Genomic DNA, 25,902 nt, shown 5'->3' with positions numbered 1-25,902 from the left:
TATCTCAGTGCTGCTTCCTCTGAGCTATTGCATTTCTTCAAGTAGAAAAATGACTGTAGTACCTTGAGCTTACAGTCTTTGCTGTTCAAAACCAGCTGGAAAGAACTGCCTCTGATTCACAAGTCCCCACAAATGTCTTATATATGCTGTTTACTCTGGTGGGTCACATGACCACCCTGGAACCAATCACCATGTCCTGGAAAATGTAAACCTTTGACAATTCTTAAGTAAGAAGTCACATGCCACCCATAGACCAGCAGTGTAATTAGCTCCACCAGAAGTAAAAATCCAGGGCTGTTATCAAAATTAGAGTGATTGCTTTCTGGAAGGACTGAAACAGCAAATGACTACTACACTCCACCCTTTTCTTGTCATATACTGCATCCAACCACACATCCAGGATCTTGGGGAGTTGTGAAGTCTTCTCATCCAGGTCTGGATAAAGTTCCTCAGAGTCCTGTGGCTAACCATAATGTTAACTACCATAACATGCCAAATAGACAGTGGAGGAGACAGGACAGAATGAGGATAGTTGTTTTATTTTTTTCTCTTATTTTATTTATTTATTTTTTTTGAGGAAGATTGGCCCTAAGCTAACATCTTTGCCCATCTTCCTCTACTTTATATGTGGGGTGCCTGCCACAGTGTGGCTTGATAAACAGTGCTAGGTCCACACCCAGGATCCGAACCAGTGAACCCCAGGCCACCAAAGCAGAGCATGCAGACTTAACCTCTATGCCACCGGGCCAACCCCAGGATAGTTGTTTTAAAGACACAATATGCAGTGGTCACTGGTCCATGCCCATTCCATCCTCAGCTGGACAGGACAGTCAAGGGTTCCTGACCTTGCCATGTGCATGTTTTGTACCACTGGACAGTGATATGAATGTTTGAAGACGCCAACAGTCAAAGGATGAAAAGGTTTTGTTTGCTGTTATGACAAAATATACACATATGGGAGTGAAATATAAAGTAGGAGATGACACAATATTCTCTTAGAGAACCAGCCTCGCAAGTATTCCAAATTCCTCCTGGGATGTAGACGATGCCTCTGTGGAGTAAGGATTCTGCCAGGCACAGGAAATTCTTTTGTCATTCTCATGGGAGAATTTATATCCTCCCACCCTCCCGTGACCTCCTCCCAGACTCTTAGAGATACTCTGGCGCTGTACTTGGCCACTCCCCAGATGACTGTGACCAGTGCACATAGCTGTAAGATTGGGGTTAGGCGGGGAGGTCAACCTTTAGAGACAGCTCCCAGAAGGCCCAAGTTTCAGGTCAGCCTAAATCCCATTTTTATCGTTTTTTTCCTGTGGCCTAAGATTTGGCATTTCATAGCATCAACTTAGGAGGAAAAACATTTTTTATATCTCCTATAGATAACTGCTTGAATTCTCCAGAAGGGGAAGGTGTATCAATTAAATTAGTATTTTATTTTTGAAAATCAATTAAGTCATTTTCTACTCTCTAACCTCATTTTTTGATGATAAACTGAGCACCAGTTAATTGATTACTATTGGTATATATTCCTTTTTTAAAGCATAGTTTATTTATCTCGACAAGATAATAGTATAACCTTTTTTAGGTTCAACTGATTGTAATGAACTGTTTTGTTATTCTTATCATTGTTTCATGTTTAAATTGTCACAATTTGGTCTTTAGAGACCTTTCTTTGGATTAGTGTATGCAGCTTTTTATAATACCACCATGCACTTCTGAAATTGTCCTTGTTTTTTGACAAGAGGTCTCATACACATCATCGGTTTTCTGTCCCAAGCATGGAATCTGGTCTTTATGAGTACACAATAATTTTCTCCCCATAACTTCTAGAGGTTACTTAAATTATTGTAGATCTAAAATAGGAAAAAATTACTCTATTTTTTAAGATCATGAGGTTATGTTGATATTTTAAATTTAACTCTTTTTTTTTTTTGCCTCATTTTAATAGGAGCTTTTTTGGGGAGTGGGAAGGGGCTGTCTTTGAGACACCACGTTATATATTGTGTTTCTAAAGACTATATTGGATGATGTTGTCTAAAACTTCAAAAGTTTTCCTCTTTCTTTTCTGATTTGATTCTTGGCTCAAGCTCCCTAAAGTTGGCTTCACAGAATACAAAAATATAGGCTACCTAGTATCTTAGATAGAATTTCACAAAATTGGTAGACAGTGAAAATTATAACCGAAGTCTTTCAAGTTTGGCCAAAACTCTGTGTAAGTTGTGGCCCCAGCAAGGGAGAGACTACTCTGAAAAGGAAGTAATTTGGAGAGAGCTTAATAAAGGGACTGTTAACAAAGGTACAGGCAGGATTAAGAGAAACAACAGGGATGGGGCAGCACCTTGGGGACAGCAGCCGCTGGAAGCCATTACCCGCCCTGGGCCTGAAGGCCACGGGAGGAAAGTGTTGCCAGATGTGGAGAGCACAGCTGTGGGAGCGGGCCCTCTTACAGGAGCTGAGACCTGAGAGAGAGGGTTGAAAGTAACCAATCTGAGTCTCAGCAAGGAGGTATGGGGGAATAAATGCCCCAGTTGCATTCTCCTCTTACCCTCCTAACTTCCACTAGTGCCTCTCTAGCTGAGTCCAGTCAGAAGCTGAAGGGCAGGAGAGCCCGTAGATGCAGTCCACGAAGGCCAGCCTTGGAGGGCACAGCACAGGCAGAGAAGAGTGGAGAGTAGATGTGGAGGGGTGCATGGAAAATATCCAGCTCATTCTCCTTTAATTTTTTTTTTTCTATTGGAAACTGCCACTATCACAGAAAAGCAGCTCAGGCCATTTTAATGTTGAACAGTAATTACTAGCATTTATAAATGCCTTTGGATATACATAGGTATTTATTACCTAGTGTTATAACTGTATATATACAATCAATTAAAGATGCCAGTAAATACAACCAAATCGATATCAAGAATCATTTGAGACATACAAAACTCTCCCCAACTAAAGTGGGGCAGTTTGATGAGCCAGAGCTTTGGGGATGCCACAAGAATCAACTTCTAAAAGACATTAGTACACTGAGAATTACACCTTTTTTAAATTGATATTTTATATTCACATTACATTTTTGTATTCTTGAATATCTTTAAAAATAATATATAACATCTTTGGCCTATCTTCAGATGTTTTTATTTTCGCATTAAGAAAAAACCCAGAAATTAGAAACTTAGAACCATAGAAATGTTGTGTTAATATCTAAGGTTATGTATGGACCAAATTATCATACAAATCCAATTTTGTATTCTGTGGTAACTGTAGGATCACCACAGAGATGAGTCACAAAGACATTTTCTTAATAATTTATACATAGGATCTAATAATATCTCCAAATGTGGGGTATAGTCTTTTATTAACATCCAAGTGAGCTGACCAGCCATCAGTCTTCCAAGTTTCACCTGGTGGGGCTGTGGTTTGTAATTTATTTTTAAAAGTCTGTCTGTCACAATTGTCCCCATCTCCTCCTCACCTGACTGCTTAGATTAACCATCTGCATGAGGAATGGTAGTAATGGAGATTTTTATTTGATATATTTATTTGGAACCTGCATTCAGACAAAAGCATAATTTTATGGTGAAATACTAAAGATACACAAATTGAACTATTTTTTTGGAAATCAACGTATAAATATTCACTAATTTTTATTTTTCTAAGTGGATACAGTCATCAGCTCAGGGATTGTTTTCTTAGCACCCCTGAGTCAGCAGTCTGGCTTTTTTGAGGTGAACAGGTCCTGAGGCTTGCAGCTTTTGGCTCACTTTCTGGGGATGAATAAAAGAATGTGAGACCTAATCTTTTCTGTTTCTACACCATCTTTATAACATTATTCTACTTTAGCACTTTTCACCTTTTATTTAAAGGAGAGGTTCACACTCTTCCCCCGTCTTCTCATCTCAGAAGCTGCACAACTTATGGCCACAAATCAAAATCTCAGACTGAGCGAATGCGTGTTTTTTCCCTTCTCGGAAAGGCCTTGGACTTGCTGCTGGGCTTCCCGATTCGCTCAGACTGGGAAGATCATCTCTCCCTTAAAACAAAAGTCTGAAGTAAAAGAAAAGTTAGTTTTTAACACTTAAAATGTATTGTCTTAGCACCAGTTTAATGTACTTTACTTATGAATTATCAATAAGTGTAGAAATTATGATATTTATAGTTTTAGTCCTCAATTTACCAGATATTTTTAGTCCAGGTATTCAGCTGTTTCACCTGGCTATGTAACATGTACACGTTCATCTTATCTTCTGAAAAGAAGTTTCAAGAAAGAATGCTTTTTACACACTTTTATCAATCAAACTTTGTGTCTTAATTAAATACTATCTATTTTCCAGAGAGGGAGGTCCCTAATATAATTAGAAAATAATTTTTAAATTTCTGTCTCCTGAGTATCATCTTCAATAGTTTTTTCTAAATGACAGAGTTAAAAGGTCCACCTGCCTAAAGGGAAATATTTAGTATGAATGCGTGTTTTTCTTCACTTCCCTCTCATCCAATGTTAGGTAAATATCAATGTATCTTTTTTTTAATGTTTGTTTTTCCAGGGTTTTTTTGTTTTTTGTTTTTTGAGGAAGATTATCCCTGAGCTAACATCTGCCGCCAATTCTCCTCTTTTTGCTGAGGAAGATTGGCCCTGAGCTAACACTCGTGCCCATCTTCCTCTACTTTATATATGGGATGCCTGCCATATATGTGACATTTATGTATGACACTTTTATATATATATATTTATATATGACATATATATATGCCATTTATATATGACATGCGGTGCGTAGGCCCACACCTGGATCCAAACCAGCGAACCCCGGGCCACCGAAGCAGGACGCGCAAACTTAACTGCTGTGCCACTGGGCGGCCCCTGTTTTTCCAGTTTTATTGAGATATAATTGACATACATCACCGTATAAGTTTAAGGCGTACAGCATGATGGTTTGATTTCCATATATGGTGAAATGATTACCACAATAGATTCAGCTAACGTCCGTCTTCTCATATAGATACAATAAAAAGAAAAGAAAAAAGGGAGATTTTCTCCTTGTGAGAACTCTTAGGATTTACTCTCTTAAAAACTTTCCTATATATTATACTATAGCAGTGTTAGCTATAGTCATCAAGTTGTACATTACATCTATTACTTATTTATCTTATAACTGGAAGTTTGTACCTTTTGCCCACCTTCCTTCAGTTCCCTCTCCTTCCACCCTCTGTCTCTGGTAACCACAAGTCTGATCTCTTTTTCTATGAGTTCGTTTTTCTTTTATATTCCATATATAAGTGAGATCATACAGTATTTGTCTTTCTCTGTCTCACTTATTTCACTTAGCATAATGCCCTCAAGGTCCCCCCAAATGGCAGAATTTCCTTCTTTTTATAGCTGAATAATATTCCATTGTATTTATAGACATTTTCTTTACCCAGTCATCCATTGATGGACACTTAGGTTGTTTCCATATCTTTGCAATTGCAAATAGTGCTGCTTTGCACATGGGGTTGCAGTTATCTTTTCAAGTTATTGTTTTTGTTTCCTTTAGATATATGCCTAGAGGTGGAATAGCTAGATCATGTGGTAGTTCTATTTTTAATTTTCAGAGGATCCTCCATACTGTTTTCCATAGTCGCTGTAACAATTTACAATCCCACCAACAGTGCACAAGGGTTCCCTTTCCTCCACATCTGTGCCAGCATTTGTTATCTCTTGTCTTTTTGATGATAGCCATTCTAAGGCATGAGACAATAACTCATTGTGGTTTTAATTTGCATTTGCCTAATGACTAGTGATGTTGAGCATCTTTTCATGCACCTGTTGGCTTTTTGTATATCTTGTTTGGAGAAACGTCTATTCAGGTTCTTTGCCCATTTTTTAATTGAGTTGTTTTTTTGCTGTTGAGTTTATGAGTTCTTTATATATTTTGGATATTAGCCCCTTATCAGATATATGGTTTGCAAATATTTTTTCCTATTGCTTACGTTGTCTTTTTACTTGTTGATGGTTTCTTTTGCCATGCAGGAGCTTTTTAGTTTGATGTAGTCCTACTTGTTTATTTTGTTGCTTGTACTTTAGCTGTCATATCCAAAAAATCATTGCCAAGAATCAAGAAACTTTATTCTTATGTTTTCTTCTAGGAGTTTCATAGTTTCAGGTTTTACATTTGAGTCTTTAATCCTTTTCAACTAATTTTTGTAAGTGGTTAAGATATGGGTCCAGTTTCATTCTTTTACATGTGAATACCCAATTATCCAGCAATGATATCCAATTATCCATTTATTGAAGAAAGTGTCTTTTCTTCATTGAGTATTCTTGGCTCCCTTGTCAAATATTAGTTGACCAAATGTGCTCAGGTTTATCTAGACTCTTGACCCTTTTCCACTGGTTATTTGTCTGTTTCTATGCCAGTACCATACTGTTTTGATGACTATAGCTTCATAGTAGAGCTTGAAATCAGGAAGTGTGATGCCTCTTGCTTTGTTCTTTTTTCTCAGGATTTCTGTGGCTATTTGGGGTCTTTTGTGGTTCCATATAAATTTTATAGGTGTTCTTTCTACTTCTTTAAAAAATACCATTGGACTCTTGATAAAGATTGCGTTGAATCAATAGATGGGTTTTGGTAGTACTGACAATAGAACAATTTTAACAATTTTTTAAGAAATTTAACAATTTCTTCCAACCCACAAACACAGGAGACTTTTCCATTTATTTGTACCTTCTTCGATTTCTTTCATCATGTCTTATAGTTTTCAGAGTCGAGATCTTTAACCTCCTTAGTTAAATTTATTCCTAAGTATTTTATTGTTTTTGATGCTGTTATAAATGGGATTGATTTCTTTTTCAGAAAATTTGTTGCTAGTGTATAGAAATGCTACTGATTTTTGTAATGTTAATTTTGTATCCTGCAACTTTGCTGAATTCATTGATTAAATCTAACAGTTTTTTGGTTGAGTCTTTAGGATTTTCTGTATACACTTGTGTGTTGCTTAATGACAGGGATATGTTCTGAGAAATATGTTGTTAGGCTATTTTGTCATTGTGCAAACATCCTAAAGTGTACTTACACAAACCTACTATACATCTAGACTACATGGTGCTATTCTTATGGGACTGCCATCATTTTTGCAGTTTGTTGTTGACCAAAACATCATTATGTGGTGCGTGATTATATAAAATCATGTCATCTGCAAATAGCGACAATTTTACTTTTTCCTTTCCAATTCTGATACCTTTTATTTCTTTTTCTTGCCTGATTGCCCTAGCTAGGAATTTCAGTATTACGTTGAATAGGAGTGCTGAAAGTAGGCACCCTTGTCTTGTTCCTGATCTTAGAAGAAAAGCTTTCAACCTTTCCCACTGAGTGTGATGTTAGCTGTGGGCTTGTCATATATGGCCTTTATTATGTTGAGATGTGTTCCTACTATGCCTAATTTGTTAAGAGTTTTTATCATGAATGGATGTTGAATCAAATGCTTTTCCTGCATCTATTGAGATGATCATATGATCTTTTCTTTCATTCTATTAATGTGATATATCACATTGATTGATTTGTGTATGTTGAACCATCCTTGCATCCCTGGGGTAAATCCCACTTGATCATGGTGAATGATACTTTTAGTGTGCTGCTGAATTCAGTTTGCTAGTCTTTTATTGAGAATTTTTGCATCTATATTCATCATGGATATTGTCCTGTAGTTTTCTTGTCTAGTGCTGTCCTTTTCTGGTTTTGGTAACAGGATAATGCTGGCCTCATAAAACGAGTTTGGGAGTGTTCTCTCTTTTTTGATTTTTTTGGAAGAGTTTGAGAAGGATTGATGTTAATTCTTCTTTAAATGTTTGATAAAATTCACCAATGAAGCCTTCCAGTCCTGGGCTTTTCTTCATTGGGATAGTATATGTATTTTAAAGTAGAAATCCTCACAGTTAAAATTTTAAATTTAAAATCAGTCTCCATCTTGGCCATTTTTAAAAACAAAGGTTAGTTAATGACAGAGTTTTATATCAACTTTGTTATTTTTACCATCACCTCTCCAATATTTGAAACATTTGGCATTTTTCAATTCCTCTTGTTTTTTGGTTCTGGAATCTCTAACTTTTACAAAAAGAGTTGGCTCAGTGAGAGTCAAAGCAAAACTCAGCTCCTCTTGGACTTCTTCTTACATCTAAAACCTCAATAGATATCCAGTGTTTACCTGGAAAGTGGCTGACTGAATTCTAGCAAGGGCTTGAGGGGGTCCTTGGCATCAATACCACTTCTGACACTGATCTGCTTGGTCGTGACAATAGGACAGTGATGTGAATGATGGAAAGATGACAATACAGTCATATGTTACTTAATGACAGGGCTGTGTTCTGAGAAATGCACCAATACACAGTTTTGTTGTGCAAACATCATAGCATGTACTTATACGAACCTACATAGTATAGCGTACTATATACCTAGGCAATATGGTACCAATTTTATGGGACCATTGTCATATATGCAATTTGTCATTGACCAAAATGTTGTTAGACAGCACATGATTGTACAAAAGTTAGAGATTGTAAAGTTTCTTTAATTTTAGAGTATATGGAAATCTATAGGTTTGATTACATAAGGCAAGAGCTAACAGCATTTCCTCAATCAGTGTTATGGTTTCCCAAGTCCTCAGATTGCCCCAATGAAACAGACAACCATGCTTATGAGGGCTTTTTCAAGCACAAGAGACTTTCTTTACTATTTTCCTAAGGTTTTATTTTATACCTTTCTATACCTTCAATCTCCACACACATACCCAAATGTTTAGGATAGTCTTACTACATGCCTACCAGCTCAGGAGGTATAAATAACTACTATCAAACAATTCTAACACACTTGAACATGCTTACTGTGAGATTAGGCAAACTGACTTTGGCCTTACCAGGATCATGCCTCAGCATGCCCAGGTTTCAAGCTGCCTGAGGTCCCCTCCAACACAGTGGGATAAGTTCCTTGTCATCCTTCTGGTTGTACCTGTTGTGCTCTTCAAGATCTTCTTTGTGTGTCCTAGTTCTCTCTTGCCAAGCCTCAGATTGGCTTTGTGAGGGATGACCTTTTTGGGGCTTCACTTCTTTATTATCTTAGTCCTGTTGGTTTGAGGCCTGAGAACTGCCTTAAAAGTTGAACAATCACAGACCTTTGTTGTTTGTCAGATTTGGGGATTCTCCTAAAGCCCCTGCCACCCAACTAGGATGTCAACTCTGTGAAAGCAAAATTTCTGATATCTCCAAATTTGATAACAGTGCCAGCATTCAGTAAATATTTGTTGAATGAATGAATAAACTCCTTAACAACTTAACAAGATTTAGGTTGATTTCTAGTCACTGATACACATGGATTAGATATCAGAGTCTAGGCTTTTGTTGGCATCTTGTCTTTATATCCATAGTCCAGTTTGGACATTTTTTTCTCTAAGCAATTGGTACCCCTGGCCATCCTTCCAGCTCTCAGATTATAGTCTCCATCTGGCTTCTGCTTTTAGGCAATTCCAAATGACAGCCTGAAGTGGAGAGGCCCTAGCTCCTAGGCTGAATCTCTGTGGCAAGGAGTGTGTGACTGTGGCTGTTTAGGAGGGATCTAGGAGATCAGGAAACTCCTCTGCTCAGTCATATATGCAGCAAGTTTCCTTCTATGTAGATGGATGAGTGGTGCCTCCCATTGTCTCCAGGGATGGGTACTCATCCCCAGGCACCAGTGGCTCCTTGCAATACTCACTTACATTTGGCTGATCCCCAGGTGTCAGCATCTCATTATCTTTCAATAACTCCCATGTGTGGACCTGCAGACACATCAGGACCCTAAAGAGGGATCCTTGTCCTCCCCTCCCCTGTTTCATCCCACTCTGGGAAGGGTGGTTTGGGCACCCCTAGACATGTAGGGGGGAAGTTGTGTCCTGAGTAGAATCCCCCTCCCAACCCCTCGTGGTGAGGGGAGGGGAAAGGAATAATTTCCACCCCACAAACTGCCCTCCCCAACGAGGCAACTTCACCTTCCATCCATCTCAGCTACCAGGATGAGGAAGCACTGAGGTGGCAGTGCCAGGATTATTCTTAGCAAGGAAATTATAAAAAAGGAATCTGCGAATACTCTTCCATTAATATTTTAGTCCCTCTGGTACATATCTCCTCTCAATCTATGCCATGTGTTCCTTAGGAAACCAAGAAGCTTTAACCAAACCAAGATTAGAAGCAGATTCTGAGCCTTTTATAAGTGGTGGTCCCCTCATCTCTGAACTGATGGGTCCTAGCACCAAATGATCTCAAAATTCCACTCTAGCACTAGGGTTTTCCAAACTTTTTCTTAAACTGTGCTTATGGCTGAATGGGGAATGCCCTAAAATTTATCTTCTCTTACTCTCTTATATCCTTTCTGAATCAATTTGCACATATTTATGAACTTAAGCAAAAAGAAAGTTCTGTAAAGAAAACTGTGCACCATGGGTCTATAAAGAAGCATGTAGGGGGTTTTGTTTATTTGGTTTTCTTCAGCCACAAATTAATAGCTACTTTTAACCCTTGGTTCCTTAATAAATGGGTCCATGGCATCAAGATGTTTAAAGTTCCACTGGATCGTAAACTTTGTCTATGAGACTCTTAGTTCCTCCAGGGTCGGCACCATGTCTGTCATGGGTACCACCATGCGCTTAATACAGCGTCTTCCTCATAGTCCATAGTAACAACTGTTTCTTGAATAAGTAAATGAATGGATGGATTTACTTAGCCTGCTTCTCTTAATATTTAAATTAAAAAATCTGTCCTCAAAATGGTCTACAAATCCATTCTTTATCAGCAACCACTTTTACCTGCATTTTATTAGCACCTATTGGTGGTCTTGTCTTTGTGGGAAATGGTGTGACCCATGTAGAATCTGATGATGCCCCAGCTGGCCATGGGACTGCTCTTGGTTAAATGATTTTTAAATCTTCAGACCATCTGTCCATTAGGAATTAATGTTTATTTGGTTTTTTAATAAATGCCTATCTTGGCTTATGAATAAATGTTTATTTGGTGTAAATCTATTTAAATAACCCAAGGCAAAAAGAACTGAAAAGAAAATTCTGTGTTACTGTAGCCATCACACCTATTTTACATACACAGCTGCTTTGTCAGAGATTTACAGTGAAACAAAGGACATGCTCACAAGTGGCAAAATGTGAAAATATGGGAAAGGTTTGCATTAAAGTTGCCTGAATTGAAAGAAACCACCACCTATAGGTAATCCTAGTTTTCCTTCTAACCTTTTAAGCTATGTTTGGGGACAGAAATCTGCTGGGAGAACCTGCCCCCAATTTTTAAGAAATGCTTTGTTTAATCAGTCAATCCACATTTGAAGTTTGCCTGAGGCACAGTGAGCATGATAAAGCAGGACAATGCTTCCTTCCACGGTGATGTCAACGAATAAACAGCCCTCCTCTCCTGGCACCTTCCCCAGCTCCACGGCCTGACAGAGGCCCTTTGTCATCAGTGATCAGTGGCTGCTTTGTGAGCCTGTATTGTGAGAGTTGCTAAGAACTGACAATCGCTGGAGCAGGTGCTGCTGAGTTTACCACCCTGAGCTCTGTCAAAACCGCTATGTCCTGTCTTGAAGCTTGGTCCCGTAAATGGGGAGGAAGCTCTAATCACACATTTCCATCCCGTTTACACTCGGAGCCGCTCTGGGCAGGTAGAAGGTAGCAAGTTTCCTGTTCTTTAGCAAGGTGGAAGAACTGAAGTTACAGTATCGATTAAACCCCAAAACGCTGAAATTTATTCTTTCAAAAGCCTATTGTTTAGCTATGTAACTCCACTGAAAGCTGAATAGTTGATTTTTTTAAAAAGGGAATTTAATGCTGCCTTCGTAAATGATTTACCTTGTTCAAATCCCTTGATTTTCTATATTGTTTGAAGCAAAGTAATGGCTTCTGTATAACTGATAATTTTAGGAATTAAACCTGCCATTCAATAGTTTGCTCACTTTTTATTGCAAAGAATGTACCAAGGTATAAAAATGCAGAAGTAAAGTGCTATGTAATGATTTTTTAAAAAGATTAATACACCCAGGAAGTCATACTCCTACAGGGTAATCAGTCAACTCAAACCCACTCACTCCTGGAGATAAAGAAGGCATCACAACTAGGTAAGCGCTTTTCTATCGAAAGGTGTGTCTCTTAGAAGACAGTGGCGGAGTGAGCTCCGATCAGTTTAATCAAGTCTCTGGACATCTCTCAGATCTCCATTTGGAGGGAATGGGTGCTACCACAGTCTGTGTGGTTGTGATGTGGTAACTGAGGAGATACTTGCAGAAGCAATTGTTAGGGTGTACAATCTGTGCCCCTTGAAAGGATATTAGTGGGTGTAAAGTGTGGAGGATCAGGGTGCTTTTGTGGGTGTGTTTAAGTATGCTGGCATGTTCTTATCCAGCCCCATCCCACTCCAATGAAATTCATGTCATGCTCTGCCATCTTCTCCCCTTCCCTGTTCCTGTCATTTATCAACTTCCTTTCTCTGAGAAGTTCAGCTAATGGCCAGCTGGCCAGCCCCAGCTCCTGCCATACCATGGGTTACATTGTCACCTGTAACTCCTCTCTCCCTTAGTGACTTAACCTTCCACCTTCTAGATTTCTCCTTCTTAGTACACCTGACCTTCATCCTTATTAAGACATCCAGTGCCTAGACACCTCCATTTTTTCCAGGTTCATGAGCTCCCTGCTGGCCTCACTATTTTGCCTGTGTGAATGCCGCTTTTCCAGTCCTTTTGGCTCTTTACCTCATATTTCTCCCACAACCCCTCTCTCCACACTCTGACTAGAAAATCACATCAGTGCAGCCCTTACCAGAGTCTGTGTTGCCAGCTGCCCTTAGGCCCCCTTACCTGCTTCTTCATTTTCATTCTTGTCTTTCGTTGGCTCCCTCTGCCACCCTCTCAGCAGTCAGACACACTTTTTCCCACTTCTCAACCTTCTGCCCAAACCCTACCTCCTCCACTCTTGGCAGATGGCTTTTCTATCCTCCTTCTCTGAGAAAACAGAAGCCCTTAGGCATGAACTCCATCTTGGCACTTCTTTCTCTCTCCTCTGTCTTTCTTCCCATCCTCCACCCCACATAAACAATTCACCTCCTTCCTTCTCTTCTCAGAGGAAGTGAATCCTTTCTCCTATTCAAGGCTGGTCCCTCAGCTGGTACTTGGACCTCGGCCTCCCATCGATCTGTGCTCCCTCATCATCTCTCCTCTGTCCTGTGTTCTTATGCCACCTCCCATACCTGGATCTGTGTCCTCAGCCAAGAAACACGTTCTCGTCTTTCCCATCCCCACTCAACTCTCTTCAGAAAAATAACAAATCCTTTGACTGATCTTATATACTTACACATATATTCCCACCCTCAGCTTTCCTCCCTTTTCCTCTTCTCCTCCAGGCTTCACTAAGTCTCTCCTTCACACTCTAGCCCATTCCATCTGTCTTCTGTCCCTGCTGTGCTGCTAACATGGTGACTTTTTAATTCCCAAATCCAATCTACTCTTCCTCTATCTTTGTCTCGTTAAAAGGAAGAACTTTTTTCTCTTAGAGAAGCATTGTCCAATAGAAATATATTGCGAGCCACATATGTAATTTTTCTAGTAGCCACATTAAAAAAGTTAAAAGAGGGGCTGGCCCCGTGACCGAGGGGTTAAGTTTGTGCACTCCACTGTAGGCTGCCCAGTGTTTCGTTGGTTCGAATCCTGCGCGCGGACATGGCACTGCTCATCAAGCCATGCTGAGGTGGCGTCCCACATGCCACAACTAGAAGGACCCACAACGAAGAGTATACAGCTATGTACCAGGGGCCTTTGGGGAGAAAAAGGAAAAAAATAAAATCTTTAAAAAAAAAAGTTAAAAGAGACAGTGAAATTAATTTTAATAATGTATTTTATTTAACCCAATATATTAAAAATTTTATCATTTCAACATGTAATCAATATTAAAATTATTAATGGGTGATTTTATGTTCTTTTTAAAAATTATTTTTACTAGGTCTTCAAAATCTGGTGTGTATTTTACAGTTATAGCACATCTTAATTTGGACTAGCCACAATTAAAGTGCTCAGTAACCACATGTGGCCAGTAGCTACATATTGGACAGTGCAGTTATAGACATTCTTCTCTCACTTACTTCTGGAAACATTCTCTCCTGGCCCTTCTACCTTTCCATCCATTCCTTCTCAGTGTTCCATCTTCCAGCCCCTCCCGTGCTGTTGATCCTCAGGATTTCGACTTTGCCCATCCTCTCTTTTTGCCGTAAATCCTCTCCCTAATTAACCTCCATTTATCCTACCCTGATTGGATACCCTGGCTGATGATTCTCAAGGCCATATCTCTGAGTCCCACCTCTCAGGTGAACTTCTGACTAATATAGCCAACCCACGGACGTGCAATGCTTGACATGCCAAACTGAACTCATCATCCTTCTTCATAAATCTTTTCCTCTTGTCTCGGTCAATGGTGCCACCATCCACCCAGATGCCAAGCAGAAAACTGGTCTTCCACTTGCACTGCTCCTCCTCCTTCATCCCCTAGAGCCAATCAGTTACAAAGTCCTTGAAGTCTACTTCACCAATATTTCTCCAAGTATGCACTTGTTTCCTTCTCCACAACCACTGCTTTAGTCAAGATCTTCATCATCCGTCCCTTGGATTATTGCAGTGGCCTCTTCAATAGTCTGCCCACCTTTACTCATAGTTCCCTCCGCTCTATCCTTTATGCCCTCAAAATTTTTTATGGCCAAATAATTTGATATTTACCTATAATGGCCAAGTCTTGAACTATATCTCCATTTTTTTTTTTAAGGGTTGTATTATAGGCATCAGCCAAGAGCATTTTCAAGATGGCAAGCTTCTCTCAGGGCATCCCATAGTTCTCCTGCTTGACTTTCTTCCACTCCACTTCACCACTGAGCAGCTCTACTGTTGGTTCTGGAAGGCTTAGGAATACATTTAACAGAATCCAGTTCCTCTTGTTTCGATAATAGAGAGCCCCCATGGCTTTGGAGACTTTTCCTAAACCTGGACGTATACTAGAGCAGTGGTTGTTAATCTCTCTTTCTCGCATCACAGACATCTCTGAAAACCTGATCAAGGCATGCCTCCTTTCCCCAGAAAAATGCACATGTGCAAACACAATTTGGCACGAGTGTCAGGAGGTTCACCGAGTCCCTGAAGCCCATCCGTGGAGTGATAGATAGATACTTCTAAAATAGTGCTTGGGTCGTCTACTGCTCCCTACCTAAAACCAGGGTCAGGAGTAGCTTGGCTTCCCAAGACATTTCGAAAACTCTTAGAGCATTTTGTGGCACATTTTGGAATCTGAAGAAAGCTATGTTTCCTCCAAGGACACTTTGAACATTGTCTGACTAACAACACTAAAAACAATTCCAAACTTGCATTTCTTGGCTAAATGTAGCTGAGTTTCTCCCCACCCACACCCGTCTTTATAGAAGCTGCTTGGAACAACTTTGTTTCTCTCTGGCTTTCTGAGCCTTTTCCCCAGTTGGCTTTCACATTGCCCCCATCTCAGGTCTGTGACTGACTTTCGTAACCTCCTGAGTCACTTCAGAAGCTTCCCTAAGAGCATTGGCTCTGAACTCTCTCGTGCGCATCTCAGGTCATTGTGTGCTCTGCTCCAACCCTTGTTTTGCCAGCCTAATACCCAGGGAGGGGACAAGGAGGGGCAAACACCCAGGCACTGGCCACCCTTGGGGGCCTTTGTGGAGTGAAAGCCCATGTCAGGGTAACACTCTACAAATCTTCAAGTGAGTCTAATCTTTCTTTTCAGTAGCCCAGCTGCTGGACAACGAGATTACAATAGGGATTGACCTTCCATGGTCCTTCCCTGCCCACAGAGTGTGCCATTTCCACAGGGGACATGGGGCACAAAGTAGTGACTCTACCCACGGGTGTGGAATGGATCTTCAGCAGCCTGCACCCGTAGCACTGGGCAAGCATAGGGTTGCCTCATTACTTAACAGAAAGTCACATGCTTGAGACCGCAGGCCTCTCCTTGAGTTTCCTGCCTCCCCTCTCTCTTCCTTGGCAGAGTTCCTCTCCTGCTCTCTCTGAACTCAAGCCTGTCCATCATCCTCGCTCCTGATCATCCAATTTGTTTGCTCGCTAGGCAGGTTCCTTCCTTAAATTTCTTGCCCAGTAGAAACTTTCTCCTTTGTTTCCCTGAGTTGCTTCAAAGCCCCACTTGCCCCCATGAGGCCCCTTTGTGTCTCTGCTCCTCCCACCAACCATCTCCACCCTCTCACCTTCCCAGCTCTTAACGTTGCCGAGTCTCTCTGCTAAATCCCAGTAACACTCACCACCTTCCTGGCTCTCCCATCCTGTGTGCCAACTGGGAACAACCAGCTATAAAGAGTTTATTGGACTGAAAAATGAGTGAATGTTCTCATGCACTCTTTCCCACCTCAGCAAAGCTTTTCAGAGTCACATTTCCAATGGAATCTAAATCTGGAAGGATTTAGATCCACTGAAAAATGCTAAACCTGCAGCGTTTGGCAGTGTTTGAAATTTTTGGCAGTCCCTGCCACGTCTGATGTTACGAACACTGTTTATAGATGCCTGGAAAGAAGCCTTTAATGCTTGTATTGTGTTTTAACTTGCTTTCCTTTGGAGGCAGGGAATTGTCAAGTAAGTATTCACAGCACTCTGGAAAAGCCCAGGTGTTGGATGAGCATCCAGTAATAAACGTTCATGCCGAATCCACAAGCGTGAAGGGTCTATACTTACAATCCGCTGAATTTGCCACAATACAGGTTTCTTCCTTTTCCACCTCTCATCTTCAGTTTGAAGCAATACAGCTGTAAACATATGCTTGCGAAATAAGAAAGAAACATTCTGAGATTGCTTTACTTTTCAGTTTTTAACTGAAAATCAAGGTGAAAAAAGCATCGGATTGCCTCTATGTGTCTATATATACAATCTCGTGTATATATAAATACACAGTGTTTGTGCTTGTATGCATACTCTATAGACACTGTATAATATGTGACATATTATACAACCTCTGTGTACCCTGAAAACGAGCCCTGCGTTTAATCTCAAATTCTGCCTTATGAACCATGCTACGGTCCTGGTGTCCTCTTGCTCCCATCTCAGACCTTGGCTTGCTTTTGTCATACACTTACACATTCTTAGGTGAAAGAAGAAACCCACGTATTTCATTTGGAAGTCCCACTAAAACAGAAGAAAGAGCAGATGTCCTGGGAAGCGATAATTAACGTGGAGGAAGTGTCTAGTTGTGAGAACTGGCATGCCCCGGCCTCCCGGGTTTGCTCAATTTGGCGGCGCTGACGTCAGCCGGGGGTGTCGTTTTGCAGAGATGTGCTCTCTACCCATTGTTCGGTGGTGATTATCATACCATTTGGTCCAATTATCACTTATGATTACATAACATGTTTTGATTGAAGAGTTTCTGAGAAAATAAAGGTACCTTGTTTTTCCCCAGCACAAAAATGCAAGCTGCTCCAGCAGGCAAGCTGCTCTACCAAGAAACACTGGGAATTATTAGGCTAAATTATGAGTCGAACTTGATTCAGAAACAAAGCATCCATTGTGCGTAACTCCCAGCGACATCCAGGAGGATGTGATTGTTTTTCTGACAAGTTTCTCCCCAGCACACTCTAAAATAAGCAGAGTCCCCAGGCACATTCGCAGAGTCGCAGAGAGTGTGCGGGAAGCATTGACAAGGCTTCCTTTTTTCTCCCTATTCTGTAGGCGCTTTAGTGCAGAGTTTGCCCAGAGACGCCAGGGTATGAGCTTTCTGAATTTGTAGACTGGTGCACTCTTTCATTTCTGTTTTAGTTCTTTGCTGGCATGCTCGGGAAGCATGGTTTGTGCCACACAGGAATGTCTGTTCACTTGGAAAATGCTTGTGCATGAATGAGGTGGTTGCTAATGCAGCTCTAAACTGTACTAAGTTTCTCACTTGGCTTTATTTGCTGCTTACAAGGGGATCAAGGTAATCCTTTCTCTTTGCATAACCCAAGAGCAATAGCTAATGGATTTGGAACATGCAGCGGGAGCTGGTACAGTCTCCCTGCCATCCCCAGTTTCCTGAACTCTGAGAAGGCCGATTTAAGGGAACCCTGTGTTACAAAAAATTGGCCTACTCATAGAAGAGTCCATGAGGGCTTACCCATTATAAAAATCTCTTAGTTAAATTTGGAGGCCCAGATCTCCCAAACTGAGAAGGGAAAAGCAACCTTTGGTATGATGGTAGCTCTTCAACTCGGACCATAACCCTGAGGGATGGGGCACAGTGGGGTTCTCTCTGTCTTCATCCCGTTGCTTCCTCCTTTCCTTTCTGTGTAGTGAGAATAACCTGGGCACTTGGCCATCAGGGCCCATTCCCCAGCCTGGCTTGTAAGTCCCACTTCACCGCATGCCGTGATCTTTGACTACCTAATTCTGAACAGCATTGACACATCCCCGTCTGAAAAATTGCCAGTGGGTTCAGGAAGCGCAGCATCTTCCCTCTCATGCTTGGGGTCCTCTTTAGTTTTAAAAGCAGCCCCTCTGGCTCATGTGTTCTTCCTGGCTCCCAGGAGGAGGGGACCGATCCCTGACTACGATGCCTTAGGTATGGGGAAGCCCACCCCAGTGCCTGTGAATCCAGGTCTCATCATGCAGGACCCTTAATATCAGAAGCTACTTTTCTTGGTGCTGGGGGCACAGGCAAGGGAGGGGGCAGGAAAGAAGAAACCCAGATGGAAGGTCCTCTGAGTCGGGGAGAAGAGAGAGAGCAGCCTGGCACTGGCCTTAGCTGACCACACTGAGAAGCAACTTCGCTGCCTTTTGCTCAACACTGTGCTTCTTCTGGTCACTCTCTGTTCCAGACCACCTGTTAGCAGAGCAGCTCCCCAGCCTGAGAAACTCCAGAAGAACAATATCACCAAAAAAAAGAAACTGGTTGAGGTGAGGAGATTAAGCTATTTTGCTTTTAATCTGATGTTGGTGTTCTAAGACCTGCCTGGTGGACATCACCATCTGCCTGCCCCACAGATACCTTCCAGTGAACCCGAACGGATCCAATTACTCTCTCTTGTCCCCTTTCCCTTCTACATAGCATTGTGTCCCCCATCCCAGTAACCAGAATCACATCGACCGCATCACATTCCCTCAGCCATGGCCCTGGGTCCTATCAGTACTAGCTCAAAAATGTCCCATGTCCTTCAAACCTGGCTCCTTTTCCCTCTACCTAGTACCACTCAGGGAGAACGAGAGCTTAGTCACTCTCTAATGTTGCCTGAGCACTCCCCGTGTGCCAGGTGCCATGCTACATACTTCCCAAGGAGTGTTTCATACATTCCTCACCTGTGAGGTAGGAACTATTATTGTTTCCATTTTACAGATGAAGACACTGTAGCTGAGAGAAGTTAAATGACTTGTTGGGTGCCACTCCCAAAATCACCAAGCTTGTAAGTGGAAAGGGATTTGAACTCAGTTGTTAAGACATGAGGATTATAGCTCCAGTGAACCCAGTGTTTTCTGAGACAGGCTTCCTAACTGTTGTTTTGGCCTTCGCTCTCATCTCCCTCTCAGACACATGCCGGGCTGCCCGCGAAGTTAGCCCTTTAAAATATAACTCTTCCCGCCTCACCTCAGCTTTAAGACCCAGGAGATTTCCACATTGCCAATGGGATCCAAGTTTACGGTTTCAAAATCTTACCCAGGAGCCACCTTCCAAGCTCATCACCTGAGATTCTCTACCACAACTCAAACCTCCAGCCCCAAACCCATTACTCAGTGTTCTCTGAAGCTGCCTTGGACTTTCAAGCCCCTGTGTTTTCATTCCTTCCCTTTAGAATCCTCCTCCTCTTCCCTCCCCACACCCTGGTCTTTCCAAGCCCTTTCCTCGCATCTCCTCTGTGCAGTCTTCCCCGATGCTCCTCACCCTAAACCCTTCTGCACACTCCCCACACCTCCCCTCCTCCACAGCCCTTGTCACACACTACACTGCCATTATTTCTCACTCACCTGTCTCCCTACTACACTCTGAACTCACTGAAGCCAGAAAAATCCATCTGAAAATTTTGTCTTGGAAAAGGGATCAATGAGGAGATTTATCATGGAATATAGCACAGATCAGGAAATGCCACTGAGCTTCAGGAGAGACCGGATCCAGGAGCTGAAAAGCCACCATGCCAAGATGGTGCCTTTTTCTGCCCAGCAGGGCTTTGCATGTGTCTGATGTATTCTTCTCTTTTTCTACGGACTTTCTGAACTACTTTGGTAGACTAAAGGGTGCTACCCAGCACCTGAGTTTACATCCCCTCAGTTAATTAAACAGCCAAGCCTACCAGTGTCCTCTATTCTAAATTCCCAGGAGAAACCATCTGATTGGCCCAGCTTGAGTCACTTGGCCACCAGGACTGGGGGTCACATATTACACAGTTTCTGGGAAACACATGGGGGTGAGAGATGAGGGGTAGGGTAGACTGAGGGGTGGGCAGACACTCATTAAGTTGAAAGGCGGAGAAGGGCTTTCTAGCTGAGAAAGATAAAAAAAGCAAAATCATAAAGGTAGGAAAGCTCATGATATGTGGGCTCAGTAGACATGTCAGCTTGACCGAGGGGTACAGGAGATGTCGAGTTGGGGCTGATTGTGCCCACTCAAGGAGTTGGGGCTTTATCCCATAAGCAGTGAAAGTCAGTGCATGTTTTTGAGTGAGGAAGTGTTGTGGTGGTTTAGGAGAGTTAATCTGATATTTGCAATCGGTGAGCTTTGGAGAGAGAAAAGACTAGAATCAGGAACCTAGAGAAAAGGGACCCACATCTTCTTAATCTTGCGTCTCACCAACCAGAACAGTCCTGGCACAGAGGAACTGCCAATTATACACGTGTCAAATCGAATTAAGAACTGTTATGATCTGAATCAGCCACTGTTCTTTGTCATGGAAGACAAGACCAGAAGAAGAGAAAGACTGTAAACCCAGAACAGTATCTAGTTGTGGAAAAAAAATGCAAATTGTGTAGAAACTTTGTAGGGCAAGCACCAAGCCACAGAGCATGGCGTTTGCCTGAACATTCTGCTCTGCTGATCCCAGCTGCATTTGTGGGAATCAGAGCAAATCTCGGAGGCACCATTCAGCTCACCTAAAGAGCGCCTGCCAAGGCACACGTAGAAAGTGTCTAGACAACCTTGATAGGGCATCAAATCCATAAATCTTGGCTCACCTGAGGAGCCAGGAAGCAAATCTAATTTATTTAGAAAACTCACTGTAATTCTATGTGTTAGCCTGTCCCCTAGAGTTTCAGGGAACTAAAGAAAGGGCTACATTTTATCGTCATCAAGAAACAAAATGTTTTTAGCAAGTGGTTCATTGTCTCACCAGCCATGCGGTTCCCATGAGATCCCTGGCTGCTCCCGCAGTGCGGGTCTGTTCCTCTGCTCTTGCTTCTTCCTCTAAGGGCCGCTTCCGTCTTTGTGTGGGAATGTAGGAGCTGGCTCTCGACCACGTGTTCGGCTACAGAGGCTTCGACTGTCGCAATAACCTGCATTACCTGAATGACGGCGCCGACATCATCTTCCACACAGCAGCGGCTGGCGTTGTTCAGAACCTGTCCACAGGTACCTCGAACAGAGAAACCTCCGTCTGAAAACAGGCTTTTATCTTAGCCCTTTTATGTGGTTTCCCGCTGTTTAGGGGAAGCTTAAGCATTCTCTTCCTTTTAAAAGAGCCATTCCACTCAATTCCAGGCTAGTATCATTTAGTCCTAGAAAATGCTCAGGCCACATTCAGAGTCAAAGCCCTCTTTGTCTCTGACCTTCACCCAGCCGGGTTGTGTAGGCCCTGAAAGGGAGGTGTCCATGTTTCCATCAGCTCCTCAGAGGCTGAGAGGGATGGAGAGAAGATCAGAGAAAATCCTTATAGACAGTAACCAAAAACATGCATGGGGGAGCTGTTCTCCTTAATTATTAACAGTGACCAATTGTTCAGCAGCTCACATTTTCAAGTTTTGTTTGTTTTGACTATTTACCTAGATTTACAGTGAGAATGAGAACAATTAAACAATAAACAAAAATACCTAAAATGTTTCTTAACTATAGGATGACTCTTAAATTAAAAAATAGTTTAGTTTAAAAAGAAACACTTCAAGCAAAAAGGATTCAGAAATTAACAGACGTATCTTTACCACCAGATCTAAATATGTTAACATTTTTTTTTTAAGTCAACAGCACTGCCTCCTTTTTTATTTTTTCCTCCACAAAGCCCCAGTACATAGTTGTATATTTTAGTTGTAAGTCCTTCTAGTTCTTCTATGTGAGCCACCACCACAGCATGGCTACTGACAGACCAGTAGTGTGGTTCTGCATCCAGGAACTGAACCCAGGCTGCCAAAGTGGATCATGCTGAACTTAAACCACTAGGCCATCAGGGCTGGCTCTAAATATGTTAATGTTTTGCATGATTTGCTTCATATCGTAAAACAAACCTTTTTTTTCCCCCCAAATTTTATACTCCTTCTCAATTCTGTGCAGTTGTTAATACATAGATTTTTAGACAGTGAAATCACTGGGCAACACAATGATTTGTCTTTTGGAGGGAGGAAGACCTTGAAATTTTCTATACAATTTCTTAATGTTTTAGCCACATGTTATCAGTTTAGTAGCAGTGTGCTATCTCCGTGTATATCAATGCCATTGTTCACCTCTCTGTTCTTGTGCATTTGGGTGGGTTTATGGTGGCCACTTTGGAAGTCAGCAAACCCATTTGCTGTAGTAGATGATAACATTTTTCTTGTCCTTTTCCCACTTCCTGTGATGTGAGTCAAGTTAGGGCTTTAGGGAGTGAAGCCATGACCTGTGCCATCCAGGCACCCAAGTGGATTGGTACTTTAATAAGTAAAGACAATTAAAAGGGACTCCCTACCTGTTTTCCTACTTCAGTCTTCCCCTGACAATGAGTTAGTGGTGCCATGTTGCTCAGTAGAGTGCTAACTCCAGGTCCCCACCCCGCTCTGCCCAGAGGTGGACATTGAGAAGCCATCATTCCTGGGCCATGGGGAGGACGAAGCATTTTGGACTCTGGAAGCCTCTGCGCTTGGACTGTGCTCTGGACCCACACAGGACAGTGGGAAGGATTGAAGTAGAGCTTGTATGTATTAGATAACAGGCACCAGCTCTTCTCCCAAACTTGGAACAGAATGTGTAATGTAAAAACTCATCTCCCATCTCCCCAAGGATGATTCTGAAAGTGAGAATTTGGCATTTTAAGCTCTCACTTTTGCAAGGCATTTCCAAAGACTCCACACAAAGTTTTGGGGTTGCCCTGAGAGGTGTTTAGGTTCCCTGTTCACCCTCACATGTCTCTCTCCTAGGGAGCCAGAGCTTCTACCTGGAGCACACAGATGACATCCTCTGCCTCACCGTGAACCAGCACCCCAAGTACAGAAACGTGGTGGCCACCAGCCAGATAGGTAGGAGAGTCCTGCGGCAGCTGAGTTTCTCCCAGCTAAGCAGGGACATTGACTTCCTAGCAATTATTGGGAGAGAGAGCGGGTGGGTCGCTGACATCCATCCTTTCTCGTTGAAGTTGCTGGTGATTTTTTGAGCCCTGAATGTATCTGTGTCACTTGAGTTGATGCATCCAGTGATTGGTGATTCTGAGGGACCATAAAGTCAGACCAGAGCCTGATAAGCCAAATCAATGGATGGCCCCCATCCCTGTGGACTTGTGCGAATTTTTCAGACCCCAGGTGTCAAATGAAGAGCCCCATGTCTGAAGCCTGGTGGCTGTGCGCGGCAAGGGTAGATTGCAGTCTGTGTGCCTGGCTCTTCTGTACCCCAGAAAACTGCCAATGACAAATGTGAACCGATTCACATTTGTGAAAAGTTGTTTTTTTTTTTTACCTTTGTTGTTTCAAAGGCAGTTTTTACAAACATACTTTCTTGCTTGCTTTCATTGAAGCCATGTCCATTTTTAACTTTAATTTGGAATTTTCTGATGCTGGTGTTGAGTGCTTCACTGTTAGAAACATGACTTATTGCGGCTATTGTTTTTCCCTGATGCTTCCTCATTGCCATTGCCCACCCAATGCAGGTGATATGACGGAGACCCCAGGTAAGGCTGTTCCATCCGTGAGTAGTTTGAATCTGCACAGCAAAATCATGTCAATGTACCATGTTTGCTGCTTGTATCTAGCTGAATTGCAGATACAAATCATTGACCTCATCAGTTTCCTACATATAGACTCCTCCCCAAGTGTGTGTGTTGGACATAAATGCCCCTGGGTCTCGGCCTCTGAAAGTGCAACAGATGTTCCCTATTGTCTTCCACCTCTGGCCAGGTCAGGCTGTAGGTCTTTTACGCCCAGTCACTGTAAGGCCCCTAACACTTGTCTTAAAAAGGGTTTTAGGTGAACCTAAGTGTTGCGTTGGCTCCGCTGTCCTCCAGCCTGAATTCTTTGTCATGCCTCCCACATTCAGGAACAACACCTTCAATCCACATATGGGACGCCATGACCAAACACACCCTCTCCATGCTGCGGTGCTTCCACACGAAGGGGGTGAATTATATCAACTTCAGTGCAACCGGAAAGCTCCTGGTGTCAGTGGGCGTGGACCCTGAGCACACCATCACCGTCTGGCGTTGGCAGGAAGGTATTGAGGCTGGGCTTTCTGTCCCTCCGCGAGGCTTGCTTGTGGTGTGGGCTGGGCTCCAACCTAGGTGGGCCTCCCTCCAGAGCCCACCTAGGCACTGCCACCAGGTCAGCAGAAACCAGGCTCCTGGGATCCTAGAGAAGCTTCTCATCAGATGCCGCTGTATCTTGGACGCCATGGTCTGGAGAGTGCTGGCCAGGGGAGTCCTGAGCTGGTTAGTGAAGGGTGGCAGGCTTCCTCCTCATACAGATGGCAGCAGCCTCCTTCATTTCTGTCCTAACAACCTTCCTACCCAAGCTTCCTTGTCTTCGGCGCTCCTTCTGGTGACCCCTGGATCCTGAGGCAGCCTTGTCAGCTTCCTTGCCTTATTACAGGAACTGGGACAGGCTTTTACCACCAGAGTCTCAGAAACACATTTTTTTTTAAACATTTTAACTTTTTTGAAATGGCGTTCATCTTATGATCAAGAATATTTAATTCAGCAGGATTTCTTTCTTGCCCTCCCCCAGCACACGCTCAAACACAGAGGCTGCTACTAAATTTATGGTCATCTTAGATTCAAAGATGTGCAATATTGAGTATATTCTCAGGTTGGCAAAAGCAGATCCAATTAGTGAGGACATTAATGAGGTCTGTCTCCAGCCAGGCAGCCTGTATCTGGGGCACGCTGAGACAGGCACGCACAGGGGTGGCACTTCTCCAATCCAGGGCTTCTAGAGTCCCATTATCTCAGCATCTTCCCATGGAGGGGGCGAGGAGAGGGGACTGTAGAGGGATGAGCACAGGGGGAGGAAAGTTCCAATCCCTCCTGAGCCCCTATATGAGAAAAAGATGTTGGGGACCTGCAGACTTTTATGATGAAACTCACTCATCCTAGTCCATCCATTTCTCATTTTCTTGTTCATCCGTATATTGTGTCCAAAAGGCCCCATAATCTATATCCTGGGGATCCAGATTCATTCTTCATGATGTCAAGTGGCCATCTGATTAAATAGACTCAGCCCCAGATGAAAAATTGAGTATCTTAATGATGGACTCATAGCACTTAAGAGTTGGAAGGACTAGAGAAGTCTTCCTGCTCAGTCACAATCCATCCCATTGAGAAATTTCTCCAGGTGCATTTCTGAGAGGCCAGTTTCCATCCTCTGCTTGGATACTTACAAGGATGCAGCTCATCACTCCACAAGGCAGCCTGCCCACTGTTGGAAAGCTCATAAACCCCTAGCCTATGTGAGGTAATTCATAATGCCGTAATGTCATAATGACTTTTTTCTGTGGTATTAACTCTACTCC

General features: G+C 42.4%; 1 protein-coding gene and 1 long non-coding RNA gene across 6 annotated transcripts in view; one reads left to right on the top strand and one right to left on the bottom strand.

Moving 5' to 3' along the window:
• Positions 1-25,902, top strand: part of EML6 (EMAP like 6) — a 279,876-nt gene that overhangs the window by 212,374 nt on the left and 41,600 nt on the right. For 2 of the 5 annotated variants that reach the window (XR_011526071.1, XM_070572640.1), the window contains exons 28-32: positions 18,842-18,920; positions 21,447-21,576; positions 23,328-23,426; positions 24,050-24,070; positions 24,436-24,609. Coding sequence is in view for 3 of the 5 variants with exons in the window: in XM_070572640.1 (XP_070428741.1) it covers positions 18,842-18,920; positions 21,447-21,576; positions 23,328-23,426; positions 24,050-24,070; positions 24,436-24,609 (503 nt within the window). In the remaining 2 variants the exon portion in view is untranslated. Of the gene's footprint in view, positions 1-16,619; positions 16,774-18,841; positions 18,921-21,446; positions 21,577-23,327; positions 23,427-24,049; positions 24,071-24,435; positions 24,610-25,902 lie in introns of those variants that run through there. The other 3 variants (XR_011526070.1, XM_070572641.1, XM_070572642.1) reach the window with 2 other exon arrangements.
• LOC139075560 (uncharacterized) lies at positions 13,660-21,433 on the bottom strand. The gene is made up of 3 exons (XR_011526082.1): positions 21,338-21,433; positions 16,734-16,817; positions 13,660-13,794 (listed from the first exon to the last, which is right to left on the bottom strand). It is a non-coding gene; the product is annotated as an uncharacterized lncRNA (long non-coding RNA).

The sequence above is a fragment of the Equus przewalskii genome, chromosome 14 (genome assembly GCF_037783145.1).
Source record: "Equus przewalskii isolate Varuska chromosome 14, EquPr2, whole genome shotgun sequence".
In the NCBI taxonomy this organism is placed as follows: domain Eukaryota; kingdom Metazoa; phylum Chordata; class Mammalia; order Perissodactyla; family Equidae; genus Equus; species Equus przewalskii.
The sequence above is the reverse complement of the archived record's forward strand: the minus strand, read 5'-3'. Positions and strand labels throughout refer to the sequence as shown.